The 15,684-nt window shown below is 42.0% G+C and overlaps 2 protein-coding genes across 6 annotated transcripts in view; one reads left to right on the top strand and one right to left on the bottom strand.

Moving 5' to 3' along the window:
* LOC104593900 (protein STICHEL) overlaps positions 1-4,924 on the top strand; it is a 19,842-nt gene extending 14,918 nt beyond the window's left edge. For both annotated transcript variants that reach the window (XM_010253978.3, XM_010253979.3), the window contains exons 6-7: positions 4,371-4,452; positions 4,544-4,924. In XM_010253978.3, coding sequence (XP_010252280.1) covers positions 4,371-4,452; positions 4,544-4,636 — 175 coding nt within the window. In that variant the 3' untranslated portion in view covers positions 4,637-4,924. The remainder of the gene's footprint in view (positions 1-4,370; positions 4,453-4,543) is intronic.
* An 8,539-nt stretch (positions 4,925-13,463) lies between these two features.
* Positions 13,464-15,625, bottom strand: LOC104593901 (two-component response regulator ARR15-like). Of its 4 annotated transcripts, XM_088888668.1 has the most exons (8): positions 15,302-15,625; positions 15,121-15,193; positions 14,942-15,034; positions 14,756-14,823; positions 14,593-14,652; positions 14,419-14,489; positions 14,057-14,132; positions 13,464-13,684 (listed from the first exon to the last, which is right to left on the bottom strand). In XM_088888668.1, exons 1-8 carry the CDS (start codon positions 15,587-15,589, stop codon positions 13,673-13,675), a joined length of 741 nt encoding a protein of 246 aa, XP_088744794.1. In that variant the 5' UTR covers positions 15,590-15,625; the 3' UTR covers positions 13,464-13,672. The 4 variants fall into 4 exon arrangements, with proteins under 4 accessions (XP_088744794.1, XP_088744795.1, XP_088744793.1 ...); XM_088888669.1 differs by lacking the exon at positions 14,057-14,132; XM_088888667.1 differs by lacking the exon at positions 13,464-13,684 and having other exon boundaries at positions 13,692-14,132.
* Between the last annotated feature and the right edge of the window lie 59 nt (positions 15,626-15,684).

Genomic DNA, 15,684 nt, shown 5'->3' with positions numbered 1-15,684 from the left:
TCCCCACTGCAGTCAGTCCTGAGAACAAGGTTGCCACTTTTCCTGCATCATCCCTGAACACACTTCCAAATCCTGACTGTCCTGAATTTCCTATAGAGCTTCCATCAAAGTTAAACTATAATCTGTTAGATTGAGGAGGCTTTCATTCCATTACTACTTTGTCATTCACAGAAGCTGAACTTGCTACTTCAGGCCAAGCTCTAATAATATCAGCCACTGTTACGAAATGGGAAGATTCCAAGGTTTTTACCCAATTTGTTGTTTTGGTCTTGCCTTCTACGATGTCTTCTAAGCTCCTATTAATAAAAAAAGGGTCTTCTAAACTCCTGGATTTTTCTTTGAACAATCTTTTATTTCTTTCTTCCCATAGTCTCCAAATAGTTGCTGCCCTGGGCCCCTGGCTGTCTTCAACACTAGTCTTCCTCTCTTTTTTGCTTGTCTAAAGAAACTTGGGCTGAACAACATAGTGGAATCTTGTGGGGGGTTCCATCTGCAACCAAAGAGAGAAGAAATGCAAGTCCAAACACAATTTGCAGAGGGACAAGAAATTAGTAAGTGAGGAGACAGACACTTGTTTGGCCTTCTTTGAAGCACATCACAGGTATTTATCTTTCCAAGGGAAGCTTCCCAATAGAAGTGTTTTGGGTCAAAGAAGTGCTAATTCTTTCGCTGATGTTTTAGTAAAACAAGGGGTGAAGTAGAATAACCACAATTAATAAATTCAATGAGAGGGTCTTGGAGAATGTGGATGGTGTAATTGAGTTGGCCATGAATTTTTTCAAAAATCTATACAGTTAATAGTGTAAGAGAACAAAGTTGGAGGATGTTTGGCTTAAGGACATTGGGGAGGAGTGGAAACACTACAGGTCTGCTACCCCACAAACTGTTCCCACATCCTTACCTGCAAAACACCACCACTGTGTATTGGGAACATTTCCCCATGAATGACAAGGGAGATACTCCCAATGCACAGCTGTAATGTCCTGTGTGTAGGGATCTGGGAACAACTTGTAGGTAGCAGATCCGAGCCCGAGTGGAAAGTGGAGCTGGAAAAGCCCTTTCATTTGAGGATGATGTGTGGAAAGAGATCAGCAAAGCTTGAAGGGGAAGAGTGCTGGGTTATTACAAACAATCAAAAAAATTCTGGGACATTTTAAAGGAAGAATGGGACCCACACCAAAGTCTTTATAACGAGCCTTTTATTTGAATTAGGAAACTGAATTAGAAAAGTTAATATGGATCCTACATCTTTGGAGTGGTAGTGTGATCTGTGTCCCTGTTGTCCTGTTGGATCAACCTAGGGATCTGTCCTAACTGTCTAGGGAATGTTTTTGGAATTCCCTTTTTCATGTATGCATGCATTGCTCTACATCTATAAATAGGGAACCCTTCCCTTTTTATAAGAGTAGAGTTAACTCTTCTCACTTTTTCTGAGAGTGGATAGACACATGAGGAGGCTCTGTTTGACAGTGGAAAGGGCCACTCTCTGGATCTCTTTCTTGACTCTTGAGAAGAGAGTGCCGCATGTTTGAAGTTGAAGCCCCCTAGTCTGTGGGCTTTGCTTTATTTGATTGGAAATTCTTAGCACTTTTTATAAGAGTAGAGTTAACTCCTCTCACTTTTTCTGAGAGTGGATAGACACATGAGGAGGCTCTATTTGACAGTGGAAAGGGCCACTCTCTGGATCTCTTTCTTAACTCTTGAGAAGAGAGTGCCACATGTTTGAAGTTGAAGCCCCCTAGTCTGAGGGCTTTCGTTTATTTGATTGGAAATTCTTAGCACTTTTTATAAGAGTAGAGTTAACTTCTCTCACTTTTTCTTAGAGTGGATAGACACATGAGGAGGCTCTATTTGAAAGTGGAAAGGGCCACTCTCTGGACCTCTTTCTTGACTCCTGAGAAGAGAGTGCCACATGTTTGAAGTCGAAGCCCCCTAGTCTGAGGGCTTTCCTTTATTAGATTGGAAATTCTTAGACATGTGCTTATGAGAATGAACTTTGGAGAAAGGTGGTGCAACTAGAGGAACATGTTTGTATGTAACCAAATCAAACCACTCAGTTTAGTTGTTTTTTTTTTACTCAAGAGCTTGAAAGACATCTGACAAGGCGACCTCTCTCCACTACTCTTCATTATGTGCTATGGAAGCTCTTATAGGTATGACTAGAAAATCTTTGGTTGGAGGTTTCTTTGATGGATTTAGGGTGGGAGAGGGATTTGAAAAAAAAGTGGTGGTTCTTTAGTTTTCAGATGCCACCCTCTTTTTCTGGGGCCTCTCAAAGTTATCTGTACTACCCTCAAGGGTTCTTTCTTGGTTTGAAGTGGTGTTGGATTTGAGAGTAAATTGTAGAAAGAGTTCAATCATTCCTGTGGGTCAAGTTGTAGAGGTGGAGAACTTGGCTGTGAGTAGACTGCAACTTGGGTCAGCTCAGGTTGATCATTTGCCAAAATTCAAATGGGCCTGGCCCTCAGGCCTGATGCTGTGAGGTCAATCATTTTCCAATCAAGTATTTGGATGTTTCAATGGGAGTCAAATGCAATGCTTGATAAATATGGGATCTGGTAGTGGAAAGGTTCAGAAGGAAGTTGTTATCATGGAAAGTGAGGTGGAAAAATTACTTTAATCAAGAGTATTTTATTTGATCTCCCATTTTTCTCTATATTGTTAATCAAAGCAAAATAGCCATGGATTGGAGAAAATCCAAGTGCACTTTGAAGTGGATCGAAAGAAGGCAGTTGAAGAAAAATAGCATTGAATAGAGGGCAGAATGACTAGTTGTTGCCTCCCATAGTTGTAACACTTGCAGGGACAATGTTTTCACCCAATGGAACTGGGAGTCTTGGGTCTAAGAAGAATGAAGGACTTGAATAGTACTATCCTATGTAAATGGTTGTGATTATTTAATGAGAAGAGGGATAACTGGTGGAGGCAACTCATTGAGACTAAGTGGCATAGGAGAGGGAAGTAGGGTACTGGGGGCCCATTCAGAAGCATTGGCTGCTCAATGTGGATGGGATTGATTGAGATGATGATACATGATATTGTTATTTTAGGGATTGTTTTACAATCTTGGTCTGATGGTAGGGTGCTAGCTGAAGTCTTTCTGAACATTGTTGTAATAGCAACTAACAAGGATGCAAAGGTGGCTTAGGCCGAGTTTGGAAGGAGTACAAATGCAAATATGTAGAGTGCAAAACCTTATATTTTGTATTATTTTGTATGTATTTACGCTGTACATATTTGCATTTGTACAGCTTCCAAACTGAGCCTTAGTATTTTCAATTTGACAAAAGGGAGGTAGTGTGGATCCCAAGTATTGGTAGAAATTTCCAGGATTGAGAGGTTGGAAGTGATAGACTTTGCAGAAGCTTTCTGACTATTGCCCTAATATTGGCAGAAAATAACAATGAATTTGCTGGGGTTCCACTCTGTTTCATATTGTCTGCTAATGTTATGTTCTGAATTTGTGTATAAGGGTTCTTTTTTTTTGTGTAGAAGGGTTCATAGGTGTAAATCCATTTTATGCAGCGGATTAGTGTCTGACTGTATCGGGGCCCGTTGTGGCCTACTTGTTCAGCATGTATTTCATTATTTAATAATAAAATTTTACCTTTCTTCAGAAAAACCACATCTGAATAGGAAAGAAAAACAGAACAAATATTGCAGTTTTAGAGATAATACTTAATAAAGACTATTACTCTCTCACCTATAGGAAACTTCAAAACAAACTTTTCTACCATTGATTCTATAACTGAGAAAAGTTATTTGATGGTTTCTTCTACTTTTCAAAATTCTAAAATCTCTCTAATATTACTATAAAATACTATGATCCTTGGAGACATTTTACTCTTTTCCATAGATACCAATAAACAAGAAAGTAACTTTGAAAAGCTCAAGAATATAAAATTTATAAATCACCTAGGCCACGGTTTGAAGAACATCATGAAACTTGGTTTCTTCTTCTGTGGTTTCTTTTTTGTGCTGGAACCTGCATTATGCACATGATGCAATGGCAGATCATTTGATAATGGTAGTTGAATTTTGCTCAGTGTACGTTATAGATTTTCATAGGAATAAAATTTTGCATTGTTGAAAAGACTTCTTGGAGCCAGAAGAGTTCACATCAGCCTCCCACAAGGGGGCGCCCCACAATGTCCCACAGCACATCCCAGCTGTGTATTGGGAACATCTCCCGATAAGTACTAGAAATGATGAGACATCATCAGGAGACATTGTGGGGCTGATTTGCACCAATCTAGTAAAGTTGTTCACATCATTTTTCACCAATCTGTCCAATCTGAAACTTTTGTCTGCTGCTACTCCATGTCACTCCATGTCATACATTCATACTCAATTATGATGTTGCTCCACAGGGGATATGAGTCTGGTCCAGGACATTGTGGTTGCAATGGAATTCTTTGTTGGAAACCCACCAAACATTTTAACAAAGGGAAGGTATGACGTTAGTTGTTTTTTCTTAATTTAATGCTTGAGGGAAGTGTTTCAGCTTCAGTGGAAATGATTGGCATGCTTGCTATCCCAACAGGTGAAGCAAGGAACTATTCGGTCACACAAGAGTGGGCCTTATTTAGTTGGACAGCGTGGGAAGCCCAAGATGGAGAATACACTCACAACATGAGCGGGAAAACTTCAGAAGTTGAGTTTCGAATACCAAGTTGGTTCTTTCTTATATATGTATGTATATTTTACTATCAGGTCATTCTTCAGGGTTTTAGATGGGAAACGGATCTCTTCATACGTATGCCATTCGTTTCTAGGTTTCTTAATTTTGTCCAATTTTCATGCGGATGAAATAAAGGAAATTGTATGAAGGAAATTTTGATATTTGTTTCTTTTTCCTTTTTTCCTAGCAGTTTGTATGTATTTCTGATTTTGGGTATTGGACAATCTTCCATTCTTTCTGTCATTCTTAATTCCTAATTGATGGTTTATGCAAGAACTGAAATCCGCAGTTTTAAATGGAAGGTAACTAGTACTGAGAATCAAAGTACTGGAAATGTGAAGAGTGTTGGAAAAATAATTTTAAAGAGAAGTATTTGGATACATTTTGGATATGCATGAAAACTCAAATAGTTATCAAAATTTAATTTATCGAGAGTTTTGATCAATTGATAATCTTATTTTTTATTTGATTGGATAATTTGATCGCAGATGTGTCACATCATGAACGGTTAAAATAAACTATTGAAATTTTAAGGTATCATGTGGTAAAAAATTGATATGTATATTACCATATGCACTGATGGTTTATGCATTAATAGTTTTGATATTTTGAAAACAAATTCTTTAGTAGTTTTTATGAAGTATGAATTACGGTTAGGGATGGCAACAGGGAGGGTGTTGTAAATTTTAGACTCAATTTTCTCTAAACCCTCTAATCCTTATCTGTCCCAAAATTCGTGATGGGTCAGACAGACTTTGATAATCCAAATCCTCTTGTATATAAAAATGCAAATCCCTCTTTAACCCTATCCTTGTTGTATTTAAGGGTAGGGTGGAGTGGGTTTAGAACTGACATCTAGTTTTTTAGTATTTCTTGTTATGTGTAAGTAATAAATAAGTAATATAACACAAACCACAAAATTTCCAATTATTTGATTAAGACATGAAAGAAACACATAAAACTATCAATTGTATTTCACATAAAATTCAAAACATTATTAAATTCAACATCTAATACAGTGATACATAAAGTTTATATGATTTTTAACAATATGCATGTAGGGGAGTCTAATATTGTACCCTACCTGTTCGTACCTGTATGGGTTGTGGATTTCCAAAACCCACCCCTGTCCCAAAATCCTAATATGCGGGTAGGGCATATCGTCCTGTATCGAGGCTCATTTATCCCTTTTTTTTAGTTTTTTTTGTTCAATATGGTTTAGAGGGGTCGATTTAAGACCTGTCTACCCTTTGAACTATGGTCTGACCCGAAAGACCTGTAGGGGCGTATTGGGAAGGTCCTGATACAATACATATCAGTCGATATGGTCAGATATGTATTGAAATTTTGAACTTTGCATTGGGATAGGTACCCACAGGGTAGGGTAGAATATGCCATCCCTAATTAGGGCAAAACAATTTGGAAATATTGAAGAATGACAAAATAGCTAAGATGTACAAATATATCTTAATTCTTAGGAAGTTAATATAATTATTATTAATATTTATAAATTTATTAATTTTAATAACCAATTGCTTTTAGAATTTAATAATAGGCATGCACTAAGAAGAAAATGTACGTCAAACTTTAGAACTCATGTTAAATTGATTATAACAAGTAGTTGAAGCATGCCAAGGTTGTAGGTTTATTTTTCAACTTAGGTGCCTGGATTCAAATCTCCTTTCTTTTATCTTTTGACAACTATAAGATTCATTGGGTATTTGATATAAAGTTACTTGAGGATTTTAGTGGAATTAATGAGAGGAGAATGAATTAGTGGTGTGATTTATTGTGAGTTGTGAGAGATTTAATGGGGATTAATTAAAGAAACAAATTTGGATTTGATTCTTTTTCTCTGCAAAATTTGGAATTGAATTAATGACTTAAATATAGTTGTTAACGAGGAATCAATATAAGAGAGGATATGGATATATAAATCTGAATTTGAAAATCCTTGAAAATTAGGAGTGTATCTGCTGACTGCTGATATGTATCGTATTTTAAACCTTATATCATCATGGTGTTGACAACCAATCTGGATCTCCTACCCACATCCACCCAGATAACATTATAGCTGTGCATTAGGAACATCTACATGGTAACATTCAGATTTCAGATATGTTCTCACTGTGGCTGCAGTGATATGTGGTAGGAGATCCATATACGTTAGACAACTGCCATTGCTGAAATAGATTGATTTAATGAGTTAGGATCTCCTTCCAACAAAACACGATCCAACATTCTATGAACATGATCCGACACCGCAAATCTCACCATGAGATTGGGACCCACCATAAAAAGTGAGACCTTACATTATGAGATGTGCAGTGTCAGATCATCTTGATAGAGTGTTGGAATGTATTTTATTGGCAGGAAATCCGAACTCTGATTTAATTTCTTTGCAACTTAGAAGGTAATATCGGTTCTTTCGCTTCTTACGCGCCTTCCATTGCATCCCAAAGTGAGATTATCATTCTTTTATTTATCAAGATTCCTTCCATTCTTTCCTATTTGGGTGTCAACTCTGATGCCATTGATTATATAATCGGTATGTCATTTTTTACTTCTATTTATATAAATATAACATAACACGATTCATGTAGTGGGTCTCATATAATTGGGACAAGGCTTAGATGTGATTGTGTCATGGTTTTACGGGTTAACCGAGTGGTTAGATTGTTCTGACCAAGGTTTGAGGGAATATCGTATCTTTTTCCATGGTGACCGCCTGATTGGCATCGGGTATTGGTTGAAGTGTCCTGCTTGGTGCCTGTTGATGTTCGGATTGAACGAGGTCAACACTGTCAATTCATCCCCAAGTCCAAGTAGACCCGAGGTACTGGAAGTCCAAGGATAAGCGTGGCAAAGGAGTGGAGTCCGTGGTCCATGGTCCGATATCCGCTGTATCTGGTACCTGAGGTGAATGAGGATCTCAGTATCGGTTCTACAGAGAAGGAGAATGTCAGAGGCCTCGGGTGAAGACCCGAGGCGATGACTCCAATGGCCAAGTTAGTAAAAGAGTACGAGGTAGATGAGGTCTGAGGTGCAAACACCCAAACAAGGTCACAAGAGAGCAAGTAATCTCAAGAGTGAGCTAGAGAACTGGAGTATTCCTCCCTTTACCTAGAGGGGGTTGCCTCCTATTTATACTTGAGGTTGCCAGGGTGAAGGTGACCTCGGATGGCCTGGATGCAGTTCGTACTGAGGGCACGATCATCTGGGAGTGCCAAGTGAAGGGGCGTGATTGGGTCCGCGAGGCCTGCCAAGCCCAATCTAGCATGCACCTTGATTGGTCCAGCGCGAGGTGCTGACATCGGCTTTGCCTGCGATCCGATTGGTTCCGCTCTGTGCTTTGCTACCTGACGCATGTAGGCTCGCCATTGGCCCAGCCGGATGCGCCTACATCATTTGCCCCCCACTCCCGAGGCCGGGGTGGGGGTCCGAGATAGGAGGGGCCTCAGCTTCGGCCGAAGGGAGTGCATTGTCTCATACCAGGAGGCATCGATGGACCTATGCACATCGTGGCCTGTGGTGGCGTCGGTATGCCTTTCCTTTGAACTGCGAGGATGGTTGAGGCTCATGCAGGGCCTTGACTTGGCTGCACCTACAGAGGGGGGCCTTGGCTTCGGTTCCGAGTTTTCCGTGGTGTGAGGTGGGCGAAAGGGAGGTTGCCCCCTAGTCTTGTCAATGCTAGGTGCATCTCGTGAAGCCTCAGCTTTGGCTAAGGGTGCCGAGGAGGAAGCGCAAGGGTACCCAAGCTGGTGACTTGGTCGCTTTGTGAGGGAGTCTCTTTATGCGGTGTCGTGGGTCGTGAAGGAAGCGGTTTTCGGAGCTGGATACAGGTCACGTTGGCCACGAGGATAAGACGCGGGTGAGCTGGACCGCTCTTTTGCTAAGTCAGCATGGTTAGGCTGACCAGTGAGTCATGGTGAGGAGGTGCTTTAGTTCGCCAGGCGTCGTTTCGTCTACCCAAGGCAAGCCACGCATGTCGGTCAGTGGATGGGTAGCAAAGGCGGTTGTTCGTCAGTCGTTGGATCCGTGCGATTTGGGCTGTCCATTTTTCTTTAAATAGGGGCCTCGACTTCGGCCATCACTTGTTCACTTGTGCCTTTGCTTCCAAGAGTTTCCTGCTTCACCAGCGTCCTCCGTTTCAGTTGCTCGCCTTCATCTCCGTCGTCCTTGTCTTCTTCATGTTGTTTGGTACAATTTCTTGTAGAGATGCCCGTGGATGCCAAGATACTACTACTGGAGGGCACCTTGGCTAAGAAGAAGGGCTAGGTAGAGGGCACCTTGGGGGGGGGGGGGGGGGCAGACTCTAAGGAGAGTGGTCGTGGTGCCGTCCGCAAGGGTGGAGAGGGGGGTCTGCGCCCACCAGGGGGACCCCATGTCCATAGGTCCCCGCTGGTGGGGGCGACATAAGGAAGAATGCCGAGGAGGACCGGCCAAGGAAGACTGGCCAGAAAAGGCCAGTTGGGGTGCCACCAGCACCTCCTGCGAAGAGGCTTGCGCACAAGGGTAGACCAACCGAGGGTGGTGTGCCGACCAAGGGGGGGGGAGCGCCTGAGTCGTCTCTACTGCCCGTAGTGGGGCATCCGCGAGGCAGACTCAATTGATACTGAGGGCATTGACAGGGCCCTCGTCAAGGGGGTGGCCACTCTGGGGGACCGCTTAGACATGATGCAAACAGACCCCACTGCCATCATTGACGAGGGGATGGACTTCTTGGCCGAGGTGAGTTTCTTTCTTTTTTTGGTTTGCTACTTGCTAGATTCTACTAGCTTTACTGATGGTGTGCTTGGTGCAGGTCTGTCGTCACTATGTCGGGCTCGGTGACCGCGTTCGCCTCCTTCTCGAGCGTGTGACTCGGCACGAGAAGAAGAATAAACAACTTCAGGTGTGGGTGGCTTCGGCGGAGAGCAGCCGAGATGAGACCCTCGTGTTGCTGAAGGAGGAGAAGCTGCTTCGGTTGAGGAGGTCTGAGGCTGAGGCTGAGGCAAAATACTGGGATGTTGTCGCTGTTTGGTAGCAGACGCCGGAGTACCAACAGTGCCTGGCGCACTATGGATCCACAGCCTACTTGGAGGGGATTGACGACACCAAGAAGGCTCTTTTGAAGATGGCGCCGAACTTCCCCATGGAACAGTTGCAAAGGTGCTCCCTAACTCTCTCACCCTGAGGACAAGATCGAGGTTACCACCGAGGTTGCTGATGCAAGCGTCTAGGATCCTACCATTTCTCCAACCGAGGGCGAGGCCTAGCTAACTTTAGTTCTTGTTTTTGTCTCTATTATAAGTGTGTTCGGCCTTAAGGGCAAAAAATTTTGTAAGTTGAACTATGAAATGAGATGAGCATTTTTTCGTATACTTTTGTGTCTGTCTAAAAGGGTCACAAGTAGACAAAAAATAACCCAAAGTGGCTCGTTAGACGTTCGCCTTAGGAAATTAGCTTAACACACTTATTCCCTTAGGCGAGGCCGTGGTGGACCTCCGAGGTGATCGGGGTCACGTGCCATAGTGAACTGCCGGGACGGTTGGGGTTACTATCCTCTTTCCCTTGTTGTGTTGTCGTGGAGCCGAGGTGGCCACTTGTTGCCGAAGAAGTCACCAAGTTGTGTATCTTGTGCCTTTTTGCGGTTGTGTTTCTTCTTGCGTTTCTTGTGTAGGGATTGATGCGCCCTTTCGAGAGGTTGCAAGTTGCAAAAATTCATTGCTTAATAAGCCATCTACTCAATCACCCAGGTGGGCCGGTGCCACTTCTCGAGCCTGGATGAGGACTCGCTCGTTTGGAGGGTCTCTCTGAGGTCGAAGCCAAAATCAAGGGCCTACTCGTCAGCTGCAGCCGAGTTCCAATAAGTTCCTTGTTAGAAAGGATAAGTAGGCGTGTGACCTCCAACGGGCCATATGCCTTGGGCCAACGTCTAGTTTGGGCGTGTAACCTTGGCAAAGGTTGTATATCGCGGCCAGGCTGTTGAGCGAGGTGGGGGACTTGGTGACTAGGCGTACGACCTCCGAGGGTCGTGTGCCTTGGATCGAGGTTCAGTTCGAGCGTGTAACCTTGGCCAAGGTTGTATGCTGTGAAAGGGCGCTTGGTCGAGACGAGAACATATACGCTGAGGGTTTGAGTCATGGTTTCCTCCGCTGTGATGTATGTCTATGCCTTTAAAAATTCTGCCTTGGCTCTAGGCGACGTCTTGGTGACAGAGCACTTAAGGGCCGACCCGGGGAGGAGGCCTTGAGTTGTTGCGTTCATGGAGGTGTCACCTCGGCTCTCCTTGACTTGATAAAGTTCGTCCTTCACCGTGCCGAGTTGTGCTTGTATATCGGCAATCTACTAGCCGATGGGTACCTCGACTTCTTCCCGTTCTCCTCGGCAGTGGGATGGACCGGCTACATCTCGGTTCCTTTTGGCCCGTTTATCGTTGAGGTAGTCTCGAAGGTTCGATGTGCGAGGTGGAGGTGGCATTTCTTGTTGGTGGCAGTGTCCTTGGCTTTGACATCGGTTGCAAGACCGTACTAATTTGTTCTCCCTTCGGTTGGGAGGTCTTGCGTGCCGAGGGGGTTGGCTCGCACGTTGGCTGCTACCAGGTTTGGAGGGCTTAGCCCAGTGGAAATCGGCGGAGCCGAGGGATAGCGGGTCCACAGACTCGCACTGCCCCCGCTGGCCTGATGCTCGAGCGGGGCAGCCACCCTGAGGGCAGCTTCCTACCTGGGGACACACCTCCTCGACATACCGGGCGAGGTGGTCCAATCGGTCTAGGACCACTTGGAATTGCTCGTTGGTGACTAGGTTTTGAGCATTCCTGGTGTTTCATACCATGTTGAAGGAAGTCTTGATTGCAAGTAGACCTGTTCATGGGCCGGGTAGCCCGATGGCCCGGCCCGCACCCCGGTCGGGCTTGGTCATGTAATTAGGCCTGCGGGCCTGACCTCGGGCCTAACACAGTAAGCCCGACTGTGTTACAGGCCGGGCTCGGGATTTGTCAAAAAAGCCCGGCCTGACTCAGCATTATATATTTTATAAAATATATAATATGTATTTTATATATTATATAAAATATATAAATAATATAATATTTATTGAAATATATATTTATAATTTAGTATATACATTTTTTTATTTTTTCTTTATAATTTCTCTCTCATTCTTTCTCTCTCTCTATTCAGCCACTTTAGTAGTAGTAACAACATGGGCTAAATTTCGGGCTTGGGCCTAGGCCCGGGCTTCGTGCTTTTTATGAGGGCCGGGCTCGGGCCCAAGTTGTAGGCCCGATGGTCGGGCCGGGCTCGGGCTCGGGCCTTAGAAAAATCTGTTAATACAGAGTGAAAGCCCGGCCTTGCCCGACCCATGAATAGGTCTAATTGCAAATTAGATTGAAGGAAGTCTTACCGACGTTCCCACAGACGATGCCAATTGTTGATGCTCGGATTGGACATGGTCAACACTGTCAATTCATCCCCACGTCCAAGTAGATCCAAGGTATTGGAAGTCCAAGGACAAGCGTGGCCGAGGAGTGGAGTCTGAGATGAGGGAAATCTGTGGTCTATGGTTCGATATTCGCTGTGTCCGGTACCCGAGGTGGATGAGGATCCTGGTATCGGTTCTGCAAGGAAGGAGAATGTCAGAGGCCTCGGGTGATGACCCGAGGCGAGGACTCCGATGGTCAAGTTAGTAAGAGGGTATGAGGTGGACAAGGTCTGAGGTGTGAACACCTAGACGAGGTCACAGGAGAGCAAGTAATCTCAAGAGTGAACTAGAAAGCTGGAGTATTCCTCCCTTTACCTGGAGGGGGTTGCTTCCTATTTATACTTGAGGCTGTTAGGGGGTAGGTGACCTTGGATGGCTTGGATGCAGTCCATACCGAGGGCATGATCATCTGGGAGCGCCAGGTGAGGGCACGCGATTGTCTCCGCGAGGCCTGCCAAGCCCAGCCTAGTGTGCGCCTTGATTCATCTAGCGTGAGGTGCTGACATTGGCTCTACTCACAACCCGATTGGTTCCTTTCTGTGCTTCACCGCCTGACACGTGTAGGCTCGCCTTTGGTCCAGTTGTATGCGCCTACAACAGTGCCAATTCCTTCCAAATGTTTCATCTGGTATGGTCCACGCTGTATCCAACTTGTTTTCATCATTTTTATCATCAGCTTATTCTCCTTTTACCCTTATTTTCTTCATTTCCTAGACTAAAAACAAGGGCCCCAACCCTATATTTTCTAAAAGTTCTTTTCTTTTCCTCATTTTATCCTCCTGAATATGTTTCTATGTTTTAATATGAAGCTTATGTTTATTCATGAAGATTATAGATAATTACCAATGAAACATGGTTGCTGGTTGCTGTAGGATGTAGGGAATTTCCTTAGGATTAATGGTTTTTCTTTAAAAAGTTTCATGGCTTAGGCAATCAGAGCTTTGATTATAACCTTTGGTCAATCATTTTCTCTCAAAGTTCCTGAGGTATATAGTTTTTGACCACCAGCTTAGGTCCTAAAAGACCGCCACATTAGTTTCTTTCAAACATCCACGCCATCTTTAGGCGGCAGTTCAAACCTATATGACCGCCGGCTTAGATATTATATGACATATTGTTTATGGCAAAGCTGGCGGTTGGATGACCGCCGGCTTAGATGTTTTTTTTTATATTTTTATATCAGGTTTATTCCAACAAATTTTTTTTTTTTTTTGCACTAGCACTTTTACTAATTCATCACTTTAATACCTGCTTAGTGAAAATCTCATGATAATTAAAAATAACTTAAATAAAAATGTAATTTCAAACAAAATTAATGTATTAAATTAAGAAACTAATTATTATTATTTCCAAAAGAATTAATATCCAATTGACATAAAAAATACAAGGACTTAAAAAAATTCAATTTGTCAAATAATATAACGCATCTTCCTTTCTTTCCACTTCTATCATAAATTAAGATATCTAATAATCTTTGTGCTTTATTCTCCTGATTGACTCCAACAGATATCCAATCTCTGCTCAGCTTTAAATACAGCACTGCATAAATTATAAAATGAACCAAAATGTCCAATAGATTGCATCAGATCTACATAGCTTCAATAAATAAAAAAGGAACTATATGAAATCTGTTGCGCTGAAAACTCAAAATATTTGCATATATAAAATAACTAAAGACATAAATATAGTACATAATGCTAACATGGTTTATATCCAGAAATAAAACAATTGATAACATAAACTTATGTGAACCTACCAAAGAAACTTTTGTTGGTTGTTACTTTGTTTGATTTGATGGGAAGAAGATGAACTATCCTAGTCTATTTTGGTCAACCAACAAAATTATTGTCTTTACTCTATAGATACAACTTTTAATGGCCAACAAAGGGAAACTTTTAAACACAAAAATACCATGTCAACAAAATTATTGACCATCCTTAGACGTATTGGCTTCACCATAAATTCCTCTGCCCCTTCTTCTAAGCACCTGCTCATTTCAGACAAAACAGAACATAAACCAGCTGCTAACATCTCCAAAATGTCCTCTTCTAACTGTCAAAGCTAATAAACTAAATGAATTCTTCTCTCGAACTGTTTTAAACAGAGATTAGTGATTGTCCCAGCAAATAATCCAGTGACCATACCCACTCAGATGCATCTTGAACACTTTTTGTTTTATAAATGGACTTGACAGTGTTTCAAGCATGTTTCTATTTATATACTTCAATTTTGATTACTAAAAAAAAGTGTAATGATATATTTAATTAAGATACCTGTCAATCCGAGACAAGATATTTTCGGATGACATAATCACCAGAGGTATCTCTTTGAAGGTCGAAGATTCCTGCATATAAAGATTAAGGAAATAAGTAATTACCGAATTCAGTATTTTTCGAATTAATCCGTTGAAATGCTATAAGAATATATATGAATTGAATCTAATTAACCTTGATTTTCTTGAGCAACTCATATCCAGAATCAATGATTATCATATTCACCTTCAAACCCTGCAAATAATATTAGATGAAAAGAATAAATCACTAAAAAATAATTTCAATGAATCATTTATATTGCCTACAACTTACTAAATTCTCTTGCACCCATACCGACCGTAGAGTTTTCTTCCCCATCCAAACCCAGAAATTTTAGAGCACTCCTTCCGCTATCCACGACAGTAACTAAGATTTCAACAATATTTATTTAGATAACAAAAAAAAAAAGTTCAAAACAGAACACTACAAAAACGAAAAGAACAAGATGAGAACCAAATGCAATGAAGAATAATCTGAAAATGACCTTTACAAGAAGAGATCTTGAGCAGACGCTCAATTACTTTCCGATCAACAAAACTATCGTCAACCGCAAGAACATGTACTTCATCAGATTCCGCTGACGACAGTGAAGGATCGATTTCTTCGTAACACTTCTTCGTAAAAAAGTTCAATGAAACAAAAATGAAGGAAGATCATACATACCTCTCTGGAAATAAAGGCAGATCGATGGATTTGGAAAATAAGGTCGGATCTCTCTTCCGACGAGGGAAGCGACCTAAAATCGAAAAGAAAATCAAAATGAGAGTTCAACTTCAATGATCTAATCGAAATGAGAATATATTTTCCTCTCTCATTTCCAAAGATCGAATGTAGAAATTGTTACCTCTGTCGCAGAACCGTTCTCTTCTCTATAGAACGCTCGAAGAGGATTTTGGAGAAAACAATCAAAACCGATGCGATGGCTTTGACTATTTACTTCATCTTGTCGAACAGAGAATGGCTCGAAGAGGACAAAGTTCTCTTTGCAAAGAACCTTTGTCTTGTCGAACGGAGAATGAAGATTTTTACCTCCCCGCGCGCGTTTGAACAGAGAATAAAGATTTTTGCCTCCCCGCGCGCGTTTATTATTAGACCGGTTTAAATTTGGTCTGTTGTAAAATCTGTCGTACATATTCTTATGGACCGCCGCCTTATTTTCTAAAATAGATGTAGGCGTCGGTGTTTGGAGTTGTTGATTGTAATGTGTTTCTTTATGACATAGGCGCA

The sequence above is a fragment of the Nelumbo nucifera genome, chromosome 5 (assembly GCF_055504915.1).
Source record: "Nelumbo nucifera cultivar China Antique chromosome 5, China Antique-T2T, whole genome shotgun sequence".
Taxonomy (NCBI): Eukaryota; Viridiplantae; Streptophyta; class Magnoliopsida; order Proteales; family Nelumbonaceae; genus Nelumbo; species Nelumbo nucifera.
Note: the sequence above shows the minus strand (reverse complement) of the source record. Positions and strands in the feature narration are given on the sequence as shown.